Below are 15,579 nucleotides of genomic sequence, written 5' to 3'. Positions count from 1 at the left end.
CTAATTCGAACTCTATCGACAATAAGGTATAGTGCCCCAATGAAGCCCGTCGACAACATGTCGGCATTCAAGTTGTCGAATCAGATCCCAGCATTTAGGACAGCTTGATGAGGACGGTCTTTGTCTCTAAAAAGTTATCCAAAGAGTAGTGTGGTTCGCCCTCTCGTCCTGAGCCTGACGATTTGTCTGAAATTTGTCAGTATGTGTTTGCGACAACAAATAGTGTGGCGCTACTAACAGCCGCCAAAAGGCATTGCGTCACCCGTCACTGGGGAAGTGCAGTTGACGCCCACTGTGCCCTTCACGTTGGTTTGCAATGTTAGTGTATGCTACTTTTGCAGTTCATGCATAGAGTTGGCTTACAGCTTCGAGGCCCTTGGCGAATCTCAACGCGCGGTCAATGTTCTTTGTGTAGACTGACGCGTATAGTCCATATCTGCAAACGATTAGCCAACAGTGTCCTCTAGTTCGCACATTGTTTCCGCTCACTCTGTGTTGTTTGCTTTCGCAAGGACCTCATCTTCGTCCTTGAAGACATTGATATTGACCACTGGTCCGAAAATCTCCTCCTTCATGATCTTCGCGTCTTCGGGCGTGTTTTTAAAGATTGTCGGCTGAATATAATAACCTTCGCGATCCGAAGGAGCAGCACCACCAATTAAGAGTTCACCGCCAGATTGCTTCCCTGATTCGAGGTACTGCAGGACTGTTTTGTGCTGAATTTCGTCTGCTTGTGGTCCGTGGTTCGTCGACTTCTCGAGCGGATCTCCTGTTTTGACTTCATTTTCGAAATGCTGTTTGAAAAGTGCAATGAACTTGTCGGAGATGGTGTCTTGTACATACACGCGCGAGTTCGCCATGCACACCTGCCCCGAATTGGTTTGAATTGAATATGCAGTCTCCTTGACCGCTTGCTCGACGTCGGCATCGTCGAAAACCACTGCCGGTGATTTACCACCAAGCTCAAGGAAAACTTGCTTTAGGTTTGACTTCGCTGCAGCAGCTTGGATGAGCCGTCCGGTTCGGCCTGAGCCAGTAAACGATAAAGCTCGCACATCCATATGATGACTGAGAATGGAACCGCTGACGTTCCCAAACCCAGTGATGATATTGACAACGCCAGGAGGGAAGCCGGCTTCTTTAACCAAGACGGCTATCTTGGCTGACTATGTTATATCCCGTCAGCCGTGATCACTATACCGACATCCGTCAATTTTGCGATGAAAAGATTTGGTGAGTCAATGTGTCGATCGTCAGATACTAGAGTCGAGGTGTCACATAATGCAAAGATTATCTTACCGTTAATGGTGCCTTCTCGGAACTCTTCAGCACCACAGTGTTTCCGACAATCAAAGCTGGCGCCAGTTTACTTGCCAGAAAGAGCAGCGGGACATTCCATGGTATAATGGCGGCAACTACGCCATACGGCTGCCTCAAAGTCATGTTGAGGTAGCCTGGGGTTTGAACGCTGGTAGTGCCCTGCACGTTGAAGCCTGCTTCGGCGTAACGCTCCCACTTAGCGGCGCATGCGTAAGCATCGAAGAAAGCTCCAAGCGGCTTGCCCATCGAGATGGCTTCCAGTGCACCGAGCTCGTTATTATTCTCGCGAATCAAATTTGCAAGCTTCTTGAAGTATTGAGCACGCTTGTCTGGTGATAATGCAGACCATGCTGGGAACGCAGCTTTCGCAGCAGCTACAGCCTTGTCTGTGTCTTCCTCGGACGCCTCGTGAACTGTGCCAGCATCAGTTTGTATCAATTCGAGCGCAGAAGTGTATCACCTTTAGCAACATGCTTTAATGTCGCGGGATTGATGATGTCGAAGGTTTTCCCATGCGAAGCTTCAACAAACTGTACATCGGTCAGCTCTATATTCTGGGCAAATTGACTTCCATACTTCGCCATTTATGAAGAGCCGAGTTTCAATCTTCTCGGGGATGCCCATCTTGAAGAAAGTGTATATCGTGGGGTCGCTCGTGATATACCGTACGAGAGAGAAAGGATCACCCTTGGAAGCTGGAGGCAATCGAGATTCAGGTATGACGGAATCGTAAGCTGATGCGCATGCAGTGCTATTTGGAACAGGACAGTCTCTCAGCAGATGACCCGTAACTACTCAAATCCGACTCGAAGTTAAGATGTCGCGACAATTTCTAGCACGGCAAGTGAACAGTTCAGTGATGGCGTTGTGTCGTGGGATCTCCTTTGCCGCCCCACACAGTGGAGGGGCTGTGTTCGCTAAAAGTCGGTCATATCAGCCCGCATCCTGATGCAGCTCGCTGGATATACCCGGATCCTTCAGATGTCTCATATGCGGGGACAGCTTAGTCGGGTCACATATGCTTGAACAATCCGAGGTAAATGGGGTAAGTTGCATGCGGTGGTTGCAGCATGTGGCTCAGCGGTTCCTGGCCTTAAGAGCATATAGGACCCAGATCTTGATTCTTCTAGTACTCGCGGCCTCAGTCTAGTTATCTACGATACTTAAATATGAGTGAGCTTGAAGAATTAAAGCAAGTCGTAGCGCAGCTGCAGAAGCAGGTCGGGCGCTTGAGCGGTACTAGCTTGTTTCGTCATCACGGGCCGAACACAGCTGACAACATCAAAGATCAAGAAGACGTTCGTAAACTCCAGTACACATATGGTTATTATCTCGACAAATGCCTGTACAAGGAGGTAATTATGGATGCACTTGCGAATCATATGTTTACTAACTGTCCAGGTCGCGGACCTCTACTCGAACCATCCTGACACATGCGTCGAGTTTCTAGGCGGTCGTTACAATGGCAAAGACGGTGTGAAGCGGCTGTATATCGGTCGCTTCGCCAAATCTTTTGTAGCTGGGCGCAACGGCCCGGTCTACGGCTTCCTCCTCGATCACCCTCAGATCCAAGGCATCGTCGACATAAACGGCGATGGCACGCGCGCCAAAGGACGCTTCAGGAGTATGATGTCCGCGGGCACCCACGAGAGCATCAAGGACTCACACCCACGTGGGTTGGTACAGTGGTGGGAAGGTGGCATATATGAAAACGAATACATCAAGGAGGATGGTGTATGGAAGATCTTCAGGCTCAAGTACTTCCCGTTCTGGCATGCCCAGTTCGACAAAGGCTGGGCGCACACCAAGCCAAACTACATCCCCTTCATGTCCACAACCTTCCCGGAGGATCCAAACGGCCCGGATGAGCTTTGCCCAAATCCAATGCTCTGGCCGGACACGCGCGTGGTGCCCTTCCATTACACGCACCCTATCACAGGTGAGCAGGTGGCCGATGATGATCTGAGGGCGCCAGAGTACGGCAAGGACCCTTCAACCAGTACTCCAGCGCTGGTCCTGAGCCAACCTGCATCAGAAAATGCTGAGCTTAGCACGCGAAAGTAAAGAAAAATCCTAGTATTTTATCATATCGGCTTTACAATTACCTGCTTCTAAAGATGTGCGAATGTATGTTCTCACGCAAACGTCGTATTCACATTCTAGCACCAGCCAGTGCTGATGCCATTGCAATTATTGTTATTTGATATCATTGCTTGGTTATCTGAATCAGAGCATGATTTCAGATGCAGCATTCGTGGCTGCTTCAGAATAGTTGTATTTACTGATCTTACTGTTCGAGAGGCAGCTTGAAGAGGCGGATCGCGTTGCTCCTTCCAACTGCTTCCTTCTGTTCCTCACTCAAGTCTATCGACTTCCACCACGCCTGTGCTTCTTCAATTGTATCATAGGGTGTGTCTAGTTTGTCAGGTTTTGTTGCAATAGTTCAAGATATCCTCACCTATAGCGTACAGACACCGTTCAAGACCTATCTCCTCCATGCAGAACTTCAACCCCCGTGTGTTGTAATCACCAGATGTAGTAATTGACACGTTATGCGTCCAGTAGTACGTATAGTCGTGCTTCATGGGTCGTGCACCTCGCTTGAACGGCTTGTTGATCCAGTGGCTGGCTCTCCAAAGGTTGAAAGGAATACTGTCACGGAATAAGCAATCGTATTTTGTGGCTTTGGCACTTACTGACCCTTCGCCCAGATGTCCAGCAACAATCTGAACTTTTGGGAAACGGTCGAAAACTCCCGACGAGCAAATCGCGTACAGATGCCAGCTCAGGTCAAGATGGAATTGTACACCCGCGCCGAGCAGGTGCTTACGATCGCCATACTTTGTTCCGGGCTCCAGATCTTGCTTAATTGCATACCGCGGATGGAAATACACTGGCACATCAAGTTCCTGAACAGTTGCCCAAAAGAGGTCGTATTCAGGAGAGTCGAAGTACATTTTCTCTTGCGCATCGCCACCTTTACTCTGGAAGTCGTTGATCATCGCGCCGAACATTCCCAGCTCCTTAACCGCTCGACGGAGCTCATCGGCTGCATCCTGCGCGCTGTGCATCGATAATGCGGCAAGCGCTCCGAATCGTCGAGGGTTCTTCTTCACCTCTCCCGCAAGGTAGTCGTTCGCTATTCTTGCGACTGATCTGGCTTTCTCGGGTTCTGCTTCCCCCTGCGCGCCAGGTGATGTTAAGGATAATAACATATACTCCACGCCATGCTTATCCATGCTTGTTAGACGCTCGCCGTGGATGTCGAGAAGTCGACGCTCGTGATCAGACAATCCTGAAGCAGCATTGCTGCCTGGCTGCATCAAGCTTTGAAACTGAGCAAAAGAATGCACTTCGACTCCGGCTGGGTCTATAACGGCTTCTTCAATCGCTATGGTTCCTCTCATTTTGCTGGCTTGTAAGTAATGTAGGCTTCTTTCCACAGTTGGCAAGAGGTTTGAATTGAGCAGTTCCGGTCTCCAATTCTGTGGCGCAATGTTCGATCTGTAGCTTTCGACACGATAATACTGGTAGGAACCCTGGAGGCTGGGGTTCATGAGCGGCACATGGTATCCCTCCCCACACTATACAGTATCTGCAGTAGTCCCTAACATATGTAGCATTCTCATTGCATATGCATGCTAAGTGTTATGGGCATGCGGATCAACCGGTACATGAGTTCTCTTGGGAGCTTCGCTTCGAGTGTTCGGAGTTATACGGCCGATGGTAACTTAGCTACCACATGCTTGCACCCGGAAGGCTACCCCGCAAGATGTCCCCACATTGATCCTACGAGTTTGTACAAATGTACGATACTAGACCCTGTCAAAATACCTGACCCTAGTTTAGCGTACATGCTTAAATGTCACGAAAGTACGTTGCCCGCACGTCTTGGGAGTAGTAATAACATCCCACTCATTCACCATGGCGCATATATTCTCTTTGGCTTCTCCGGCACCATCAGCGTATGAGAAAGGCATTCTTTCTGGTGATCAGGTCAAGTTCCCCGAGAGTGGATTCTTTCAAGGCTTCAACAAGGCTTCTCGTCTTGAAGCCGATATATTTGAGCTTGAGACTACTGGCATTGTAAGACACTATCGTCATTGAATTTTCGGTTTCTAAAACAGTAGTCAGATTCCAAAGGACATCAATGGCACTTTCTACCGAGTACAGCCTGATCACTGTTTCCCACCACTCTTTGAAGAAGACATTCACTTCAACGGTGACGGCTCAGTCTCAGCATTCCGGTTTGAAAATGGTCATGTCGACTTTCGCCAAAGATACGTGCATACCGAACGCTTCAAGGTAGAAAGAAAAGCCAGGAAGGCGTTGCTCGGCAAGTACAGAAATCCGTATACCGACAATGAGATGGTAAAAGGCATTCTCCGAACTACGTCAAACACAAACGTCATCTTCTGGAGGGGGGTTCTACTTGCAATGAAAGAGGACGGGCCTCCATTCGCCATGGATCCTGTGACATTAGAGACGATTGGCAGGTACGACTTCGATGGACAAGTTCAGTCGCCCACTTTCACTGCACATCCCAAGTTTGACCCAGATACCGGAGAGATGGTATGCTATGGTTACGAAGCTGGGGGCAACGGCTTCGACGGGAGTTGTGATATTGTGGTCTATACGATTGACAAGGACGGCAAGAAGACCGAAGGAGTGCTGGTACAAAGCGCCATTTTGTGGAATGATTCACGACTGCGCGATCACGAAGAACTACCTCATACTTCCGCTCATGCCAATGAAAGCGAATGTTGAGAGAATGAAAAAAGGCGGACACCACTTTGCATGGGACCCGAATGAGGACCAATGGTACGGAATCGTCCCACGTCGTAACGGAAAGCCAGAAGATATTGTCTCGGTTAGCGTGCTGACAATGGTATGAAGTCACGTATGAAGATCAACTATGGTTGCTAACCTATATGCAGGCTTCCAGGAGTCATATAGCTGGTTCATACGAGGACGAGGAAGGCAAGATCGTAGTCGATCTCACAGTAGCTTCTGACAATGTGTTCTTTTTCTTCCCGCCGGACGACCAGGAGAACACCCCCAAAACACTTCTACAACGAAACAAATTGCTCTCTGATATGTACCGCTGGGTCTTCGACCCTAAGGCCCCGACCAATACCCGTGTGCAGCCAGCCAAAGTGTTCGGTGCAAATGGCGAATTCTCACGCGTCGACGACCGAGTCCTCACAAAGAAATACAATCATTTCTGGCAATGCAACATCGATCCTACGAAGCCGTATGACGTGGCGAAATGTGGTCCGCCGGCGGGCGGGCTGTTCAATGTCTTGGGCCACTTCGAATGGGATACTGGGAAGCAAGACACATGGTGGGCAGGACCGACATGTACTTTCCAAGAGCCAGTCTTTGTTCCCAAAGCTGGCTCGACCACCGAGGGCGAAGGATACCTCATAGCACTACTCAACCACCTCGATGTACTTCGGAACGACATCCTCATCTTCGACGCGCAGAATTTGACCCAGGGGCCGCTCGCCGCAATCCATCTACCTGTCAAGCTGAGACTGGGTCTACACGGTAACTTTGTGGAGCAGAAGGAAATTGATGATTGGGCCGAAAGGAGGAAAGAAGGTGGCGAAGTAGGTCCTGCAGTGCCAGCGAAGGACATGTTGCCTTGGCAGAAGAAGATGCAACAAGAGGAGGGCCTGGGTTCCGCTGTTGGTATGAACGGAGTAGATCATCATTGAGTAGCCGGCGAGATTGCAATTGAATTGAGACATGGTACGTTAACAAAGTGGCAAATAAGTCCCACCCCTCGAAGATTTCTAGGTCTCTCAAGTTTCGGAAACCTGACCCTGGCTTGTCTCGTGTATTCATGATGGATTTTCTGTACGGAGATGTAAGCAAACGCAGATACCCTGTCCATCTCATCATAAAACAGTATGAAACATTGTATCAACGCATAGTAGCTTGCCACTATCAACAACGTAGGCAGACATTGATACAGAGCTCTACTAGCGCAGAATTCTTTGTGATTCACTGTCAGCAATTTAGGCAGATCTTGGTACCGAGCTCTAGTAGTGCGGGTTTACGTTTCCATGATTCACCTTGGGTAGGCCGGTCATATATTTAACAACTTACCCCTCCCCTTGACTGGGCTATTCCTCTTACTCATTGCAACCACTCAAGATCAACCAGACCGTTACTGAAAGACCGCAACTATAAACTGTTATGTGTTCTACCGATTCAACTGCCCCGAAGTACGACTGCGATGTTTGTGGTAGCGAGTTCCCAGATACTGCTGGCGTGCTTGCCTGCGAAGAACATTTCTACTGCAACGACTGTGCCATTGAAGTATTCCACCGCTCAATGATCTACCTCAACGAGTTCCCAGCTTCGTGCTGTTCGTGCTCTCGCAATGGATTACCGCCAGCTCTCTTCACGGAATTGCTTGGCCAGGAGTTCATGGATGAGTACCTTTTGAAGCTGAGCAAGTACTACACTGCCGAGGCGATTCGAGTGTATTGTGCCAATGCACAATGTGCTAAGTATCATCACCCTCGAGTCTTCGACGATAGCGATCACCGTCACACTGTATCTCCATGCGAATGCGGGACAACCACATGTGTTGGCTGCAAGGCAGAGTGGCAGCCAGAACACACCTGTCTCCAACTCGACCCAACACACCGCCCAGCCTGGCTCCCCGAGTACACCCCAGAGTGCCGCATAAAGCAATGTCCACAATGTCGCGAATGGATCCAGCTTTCAGAAGCCTGCAACCACATGACCTGTACATCCTGCCAGCACAGTTTCTGCTTCATCTGCCTACTCCCGTGGGTGAGTTTCCACTTAGCCTGGGGTTGTCCTGCACACGGCGATCCTCCCGAGGGCTACGACGACGAGGGCTTCGAACGTAGTCCGCGCGGCATCCATCTCCTGACTGGACGCAATCGTGAGGGGAAGAATGGCCATGAGATGCCAAATGGCATAGGTCCTGATTCATACGAAGACTCCGAAGACGATGACGCTGACGCTGACGCTGACGTTAACTTGTTTCACGCACACTACCTCGCCGCACGGGAAGAAGCGCATACCCAGCGAGAGGCATTGTACGACCACCACCTTGCCGGAATGAACGAGTGGATTCAACAACGCGACGAGTGTCTCGAGGAGCGCGATGAGCAAATTGAGCAGCTGTGCCTTTACCTCGAGGCTATCTCCCAAGCACTGGCGCCCGAAACCGATGAGCACGAAGCTGACCCAGGCGGATTGGCTCGCTACCAACAACTGCTGAACCTCTTGGACAACGAAGGTGAAGCAGATGTTTTGGTCGATGCTGAAGAGGAGACGGAACAAGAGGATACCCTCGACTTCGGCCTCAAGATGATGTTCGAGGACGAGCAGACGCTGCACGACAAGCGTCATCCTACCGTTAAAGTGCTTGGCTCCGCGACATCGGGTATGCTTCAGTGCTCGATCGCGGCTCATGTGAATCCGTTTTCGATTCTGGACGAGGCAGATGAGGAGTAAGGCATAGCCCGTGGTATAGGGAGAGGTTTGCAGGTAGCATGCTTGCAAGTCCTCAGGGTGTAGAAAAGCGAGGTCGCATATCTTTTTCAACAGAATTACAATTCGGGTATATCTACATCTATCCACATCTATCCCCCCACATCTCCATCTAAACATGCATGTTCAGTACAATCTATACATGTCTAAAAATCCATCTTCAGCGCAATCTTCGGCCCCTCATCCTCATCTCCCCTAGTCTCCCTCCTAACCGGCCCTTGTCCACTCTTCAACACCCCCTCAACCAGCGCCCTCTGCTCTACACTCAACCCCCCAACCACCGCTCTAAAGGCCACTTGATCTGCGCCCGCAATTTCCAGCAAGCGTGTCGCAGTCTCCTGGCTCGTCCCGGGCTCCTTTTGCACCCGCGCAAGCAGCGCGGGTATAATAATCTTACTAGCCACTTGGCGCTGTTCGGATTGCGGGAGAGTAGATATAAACGCAACGAGTGTTTGCGCAAGTGTGGTCCGTGATTCTTCGAGGCCTTCGACGTCGGATGGGTTGGCGATGAAGGAGAGGATGTGTGGCAGCATGAGTGCGGCGAGGCCGGTTTCGAAGGCGCCTTTTTTGGGGAGGAGGAGTAGAGAGCGACAGCAGCCAGCGGCGACTTTGGAGGTCATGCGCGCGTTTAGGCAGTCGAAAAGGTCTTCGACGAAGCGCTTGACGAGTGGGTCGCTTGGGGAGAAGGCGGATGAGGCGGAACTGAGGAGGATTGTGGTTGCGAGGACGGAGTTCTTTTCGCAAGCGAGTGCTGCGTCGAACTCGCGCTGTTGTGCATGGCGTAGGATGGCAAGGAAGCGTGTTAGAGTTGCGCGTAGCTGTTTGCTAGTATCCTCCGTTGCTTCTGCTTGGGGCGCAAGACTTGTGATGAATCGTTTGAAAATTGGCAGTGCCTGCGGAACAACTGCTGCCTGGCAAGCACCAGTGCCAAGAATTGTGGCGAAGATGTGTAGTATACACGCGTGTAGGTCGGCTTTGATGATTGATGGGAATACCTGAGCAGCATCGACAAGCGCGGAAAGTGCAGTTGTGAGAAGAGCAATAGCTTCCTCGTTAAGATCATGACGAGCTATGCATTGATCAGCAAAATCCATTACGTTGATGAATATGCACATACCTTTCGAATTGCTTTCTTCCAGGCCAGGTACCAAACCAGAGAGCACGAGCACGATGATCTTTGTCAGCTCAAATAGCTGATCGATGTCTTCGGAAAGATTCTCCTCGCCAGAGGTTCTAAAAATTATCAGCATTTGTCATACACGAATTGCGGGGAAAGTCTTACTGTTGATCCCTTCTTGCAGACGGATGACCAATGCACAGATTACGTGCAATGTCGACAATGACCTTCTGCACTGTCAAACCTTCTGTCAAGACTAATCGATCAAGCATATCCATCGTCTCAGAGAAGACGACGTCACGATAGATTGCATGTCCAGAAACCGAAGGTCGCAGAATCTTCTTAAGCGCTTGCAAAATCTCCAGAATCTGCTCTTTGGAGGCTTGAAGATCCCCAGGACGACCTGCAAGTGCTTCGAAAGCAAGACCGAAAAGCACAAAGAAGAAAGCAACGGGCTCATCACGGTAGTTGATGTGGTCGGCCTTGCCGTTGGGCGTCGACTCGGAGAGCTCTGTCTTGCCATCTAGCGCATCAAAGACGAATTCGCTGTCTTCGTCGATAAGACTGGCAATGGCATCGACGAGGTTGAGCCAGGATTGCTGGTAGAACTGTAGGATGTCAGCAAATGCGATTCTCTGGTGTTTCATGTTCACCTTACCTTAAGCAGTGTTTCCCGGTTCAAGGCAGCATATATCGTATCCAAACTACCGGAAAGCGAAGACGAACCGCCCATGGATGAAGAAATATCAGGCTCAAACCTAAGCCTAGCATATTCGCGCAAAGACGCCAACCACAGCGGTGTTAATTTGGCAATGTGTGGTTTCAAAACATCAACGAGGTATGTCTGCTCCGCACTCGCAATCTGCAGCTCCGCCCATGCTGAGTAGACAGCCATCTTTACCATGACTTGTGAGTTCGAACTTAGGCCCTTGAGATCGCCAATAGCTGCTGTTTCCGACTCGCCTGTAAAGCATCAGCTATATTCGCTTCTACCAGAGGAGCACACTTACTCGAAAAGTTCTCGAGCGCAGAAACGAGCAGCTTAAGGATGCGACCCATGCGATCTACATCTGTGACAATTCCTGTGGCTATGAATGTGGCGCAAACATTGATTGCCTCGGCCGCAAGCTCCGGCGAAGAGTCTGCGGCGAAAGCTGGTGTAAGCGCGGAACCGATCTGTGCCTGATATTGCTCAAGCAATGTGACCTCTGGAAAATCAGGATCGGATGTTTTACCGAACAACTAGTATATGTTAGCTTGTTGGACCGCCATGATGGTAGATCCCTTTACCTTGAGCACTTGATCGATAATCTTCAGCCCACGTATCCGCAGCTGAACCACGCCAGCAGTTGATGCCGAGAAGGCAATACGGACAACATCCGCGACCCGGTGCTGTAGTGCTGCTACACAAGGCGCCTCCTCTCGGAAAGCAGCCTCCTTGCTGATCATTGCGACTAGCTCACTCAGACAGTCCATGCCAAATGTTCTGACTTGCCACTTGAGCAGCTCTTGGCTGACCTGGGTCGCATCACCAGCATCTGCTCCAGGTGCATTGTTCGCCGAAGCAAAACCTGCAACTTCCTCATCTTGCAGATCAGGTCCGCCGCCTCTAGGCTTGTTCTCTGCTTGTGCCTGTGGTTCGACCTTCTTCGTCTTCGTGAGAACCGAATGACAACGCTGGACCCAGGTGGCGGCGTCAGTCAGACCAGTTTGTTGTAGCCAGTTGCGAATGATGTTGCGCACAACTTCGTGCTCGGAGTCTTTGTCGAGGACGTGCCATAGTTGATCCTCCAAGCCTGGCTCACCGGCCTTCATGACTTCTTCAGTGTTTCGTCGCATGAGATTATGCAAGCCATCGATTGCCATGTCTCTGATTTGGACCGAGCTACTTTCAACAGAGCGCTGAAGGTGCTTCACATAGGCTGAGAAGTTCATGTGACCTGGCGCATACAGCGAGACGTGTTCTTGACATCGCAAGCTCTCGATGAGGATGAGCACATCTGATTCTGCTTGGAACAGACCAATCAGAGTCATGACCATGTCTCTCGCCTTCGCCATGTCCTGCAGATCTGGACCAAGCACGTTGATCGTACTGTCGATACATCTTGCTATTACCGCAGGAGTTGGAAGATCGATCTCAATGTTCGATGACGCCAGAGACGCAGACTCTTCGTTATGCGTATCAGCAGCATACAGTTGAGCAAGCATGCCCAAAGTGCTAGTGACATAGCTGGAGAAGGAAAGACCTGCAGAGTCAGCAACCCGCGAAAGACTGTCGATGGCCCAGAAGTGGACTACTGGATGTGGGTCGTTGCTAAGAGACATGAGGATGCCAAGGATGTTCTTGAGATGGTAGCCAGCAGCCATGCCACCAAGCTGGGAATGGATGCAGCCTAGAGTCACTGCATAGCCGGATCGAGCGTTGGGCTCTCGATTGGCAACAATTTGGTCTACAAGATAGTTGACCTCAGTGGTAGTGAGCGCATTGCCGGAACTGTTACAAAGACGTCCAAGAGCTTCTCCCGCAACATTGCGCAGGTATGGATCGGGCAGGATAACAAACATCTGCACGCATTAGCAGCAATATGCTCGATCGATGTGAGTACTTACATGTAGCAAGTCCTGCATGACCTTCTCTACAGCAACTCCTTTCAGGCTCCCAGAAGGAGAACGGGTCTCTTTTACGGCAACTTTGAGGGCTAAGAGCAAAGCACATGCCATGTTGACCATCATCGCCGTCTTTCTGTTGATGTCTCGCTGCAGACTGCTCGCTGAGAGGAAGGAAGTCATTTGTTCAAGGATACTCTCCTGAATCTTTGGGGTCTGTAACGGCAGACAAATTGCAAATAATTGCAGAGCAGCGTTGACCACCTCTGTCGCGGGTGGATCTGGAAGCTCGGCAACATCATCGGCCGCACCTATATATAAAGAGATAGAGTCGTGTTCCCGTGCGCCGCATATGGGTGAAAGAAGCTGGCATTTGTCAATAAAACGATGAATGAGGTGAATGGAAGGACGTACGGCTCGATCGATAATCGCTTCAGGTCCATGTCTAGTGACCCAGTGATGGCGCGAACCTGTCTCATGCTCCCCCGGTAGTGGCTTGACATCATAGCCTTTGACGAGTCCGTTCACACCGAAGCCGTGGTTATCCGCAACCTCCCAAATGCTCTCGAAACTGCCTGCTGCACTAGCTATGGCAGTGCTGAAGGAGCTGGAAGTGTAATTGTCCGGTTCCGCGAAAGATGCCACTGCGAAGGGCAGTAGATTGGTCTGGAGCAAGACTTCACTGCTACTTGCCGGACTGAGCTCGACTAGTTTTGTGTAGCACTGCAGAACTCTTCTTCGTACCATGAGGTCGAAATCATGAAGTTGTAGTGCAGGCGACAGTTTTTGCGCAACGTCATCAGTCGTCTTCTTCGTAGGTAAGGTGTTCAAGAACATGGTAGTGTTCTGCAACATGGCAGCTAGTCGCTTGGTCACGTCCAGCGTCAGCAACCGACTGTTGAATTGAAGAAATGTCAGGATAGAGCCTAGGGCACATTCGCGGACGTGAGTCAGGAAACTGAGTTCAAACAAGTTCCTTTGCACCATATTGTCCCTGTTCAAAGGCTTTGGGAGCGCATTCTTCCAGAGCAAGAGCAATTGCGACAGGTGAATCTTGACGAAATTTGGTCCTAGAGTCATGAGACCCCCGATCAAGATCCACGCGACCTGGATTTGGGTCGATGATACTCTCAGATCCGACTGACTGCTTGATTTGAGAAGCGTCGTAGCTTGAGAGAGTACTCTTGAGTTCACGTCTACGGAGCCGTGGAGAGGCTGTGATGTGGAAGTGCTGAGGACGGCAGAGAGACCGTTGGCCAGACCAACGCATTTTCGAGGCGATTGGCGGGGCCCACCCAGAAGACCAAGTTCCCGATTGACGCTGTTCATACATATCGTGACCGCGGGCAGAAGCTGAAGAGGGCAAGCGAGAACGAAAGATCGGAGACAAGCAGAAGCATATACTTGCACCGTGTAGCTCGGATGCTGTAGGACCTGGATGAGTGCGTCTCGACAAGAATCGGCAATGGTATTGGTGGCTGATCCCAGGCTGTTGAACAGGGAAGAGAGGGTGCTTAGGGCGCCTATCAATGTTTGCTTTGTTGGCTCTGGCCGCTCCTTGAGAGCCTGTGGATAGTCCTTGAGGACGTCGTTGACGAGGAATCGCGCAGCGTTCAGTTGGCCAGACTCACCGAGCATGTCATGGCCGATTACATGCTCAAGAATCACCGCGACGCTTTTTCTTGCGCTCAGTGTTCGATAGCGATTCTGGGTAATGACTGAGTTGCTGAGAAGATCATTGAAAAGGCTCCGCGAGATCTCCGAGTACTTGGATTCTACGACTTGCTCGCCAAGGCCTCTGAAAGTCTTCATATAGCACACAGCGAGTCCAGCTCTTCCACGGTTGCCAGTCCCCGCTAAGCAGTATCGGTTCGAGAGAAGTTTCAGCATGGTGGACACAGTGAATGAGAGTTTTGTGGCAGATTTCTTCGGCGCAGGAGAATCAGGTCGCTCCATGACTTCATCGTCGCCATCTGCATCCGCGCCTTTCTTGTTCTTTTTCTTCGCCGTCTTGGACCGGGTAAGGATAGGCAGATCCACGGGGGCATTCTCCGAGTAGTTCTTGACGAAGGCTGTGCTAATACAGGACGCTACGGCATGTCTGACAGAGGCCGAGGCGCTCTCGATAGTCTTCCAAGCAACGTTTTGCAGCTTGTCGAAGTCGTTGGAGTTGTCAAAGAAGGTCGTGTAGCGTATGAGCTGCTCGAGACAGTAGCACGCGCTTGCCTGGACGAGCATTGATTTTTCACCAGTGCATGCATTGCGGCCTTGCTTCCATGCATCTCTCGCGACAACCTCGTCTGCTGATGGCCCCACTCCTTTGAATACCTTTCCGACCGCCTTGAAGAGTGTCGCCCTTAGACCGGTATGGTTCTGCGCAGACTTGAGAAGGCGCAGCAGAGACATGGCTGCATTCGGCGAAAGCCCTATGGCGCTGTCTCCAGCCGCTTCGAATATGGCGCCCAAGCAGTGAGCCGCAGCATGCTTTGCACGGACATCCTTATCGCTCTTGCCGGCTGAGTTCACGATAGCCACACAGTCGTTGATGGATTCGAATAGCAGCTTCCTGTCTCCTTTCTCGAATATGCCGGCAATCGCCCGTCCCAAGTTGTTTCGGATCACTCGTGTGGGCGCGGGGGAGGCCAGGTTGATGATCTGGAATATCTCCTTCTTGATGTAGATTTGGTGTGCCGAAGCTCCATCGCCGTCCAATGAAGCTACATGGCGCGCGAGGTCGGAGGTGAAGGTCAGCAAGTACAGGTCTTGCTGTTCCGAGGGGAGAGCGTGGAGCTTCTTGACATCGAGCTCGGGGTTCGTGGGGCTGTCGTCGGCCGCATGGTCTTCCGAGGCTGCCATTGCGTTGTGGTTGGCTCGTGAGCCCGTAAATGTGTCACTAAGACCCTGGAATGAGGTTGCTCATGTCCTGTCGTGTGTTGTGCTGTTAAGTTACGTCGTGTCGAGGGGTGCGGAGCTGAGAGAGCACCCCCGAGATGGCT

At 50.9% G+C, this 15,579-nt stretch overlaps 5 protein-coding genes across 5 annotated transcripts; 2 read left to right on the top strand and 3 right to left on the bottom strand.

Moving 5' to 3' along the window:
• Positions 1–342: 342 nt before the first annotated feature.
• On the bottom strand, positions 343–1,944 carry SNOG_01686 (hypothetical protein; the record flags this gene model as incomplete). The annotated part of the gene is made up of 4 exons (XM_001792268.1): positions 343–436; positions 490–1,166; positions 1,300–1,773; positions 1,897–1,944. 4 exons carry the CDS (start codon positions 1,942–1,944, stop codon positions 343–345), a joined length of 1,293 nt encoding a protein of 430 aa, XP_001792320.1.
• Positions 1,945–2,489: 545 nt separating this feature from the next.
• SNOG_01685 (hypothetical protein) lies at positions 2,490–3,384 on the top strand (the record flags this gene model as incomplete). Its single annotated transcript, XM_001792267.1, has 2 exons — positions 2,490–2,675; positions 2,722–3,384. The coding sequence occupies 2 exons, from the start codon at positions 2,490–2,492 to the stop codon at positions 3,382–3,384; spliced, it is 849 nt and encodes a 282-aa protein (XP_001792319.1).
• A 223-nt stretch (positions 3,385–3,607) lies between these two features.
• SNOG_01684 (hypothetical protein) lies at positions 3,608–4,727 on the bottom strand (the record flags this gene model as incomplete). The annotated part of the gene is made up of 2 exons (XM_001792266.1): positions 3,608–3,735; positions 3,779–4,727. The coding sequence occupies 2 exons, from the start codon at positions 4,725–4,727 to the stop codon at positions 3,608–3,610; spliced, it is 1,077 nt and encodes a 358-aa protein (XP_001792318.1).
• A 1,524-nt stretch (positions 4,728–6,251) lies between these two features.
• On the top strand, positions 6,252–8,823 carry SNOG_01683 (hypothetical protein; the record flags this gene model as incomplete). The annotated part of the gene is made up of 3 exons (XM_001792265.1): positions 6,252–6,982; positions 7,578–7,814; positions 8,103–8,823. 3 exons carry the CDS (start codon positions 6,252–6,254, stop codon positions 8,821–8,823), a joined length of 1,689 nt encoding a protein of 562 aa, XP_001792317.1.
• Positions 8,824–9,005: 182 nt separating this feature from the next.
• On the bottom strand, positions 9,006–15,439 carry SNOG_01680 (hypothetical protein; the record flags this gene model as incomplete). Its single annotated transcript, XM_001792264.1, has 9 exons — positions 9,006–9,928; positions 9,977–10,063; positions 10,185–10,584; positions 10,635–10,939; positions 10,987–11,218; positions 11,267–12,541; positions 12,587–12,799; positions 12,998–13,306; positions 13,328–15,439. 9 exons carry the CDS (start codon positions 15,437–15,439, stop codon positions 9,006–9,008), a joined length of 5,856 nt encoding a protein of 1,951 aa, XP_001792316.1.
• Positions 15,440–15,579: the final 140 nt, after the last annotated feature.

This window comes from Parastagonospora nodorum (genome assembly GCF_000146915.1).
Source record: "Parastagonospora nodorum SN15 chromosome Unknown scaffold_2, whole genome shotgun sequence".
Taxonomy (NCBI): Eukaryota; Fungi; Ascomycota; class Dothideomycetes; order Pleosporales; family Phaeosphaeriaceae; genus Parastagonospora; species Parastagonospora nodorum.
This window is presented reverse-complemented; position numbering and strand designations above follow the sequence as displayed.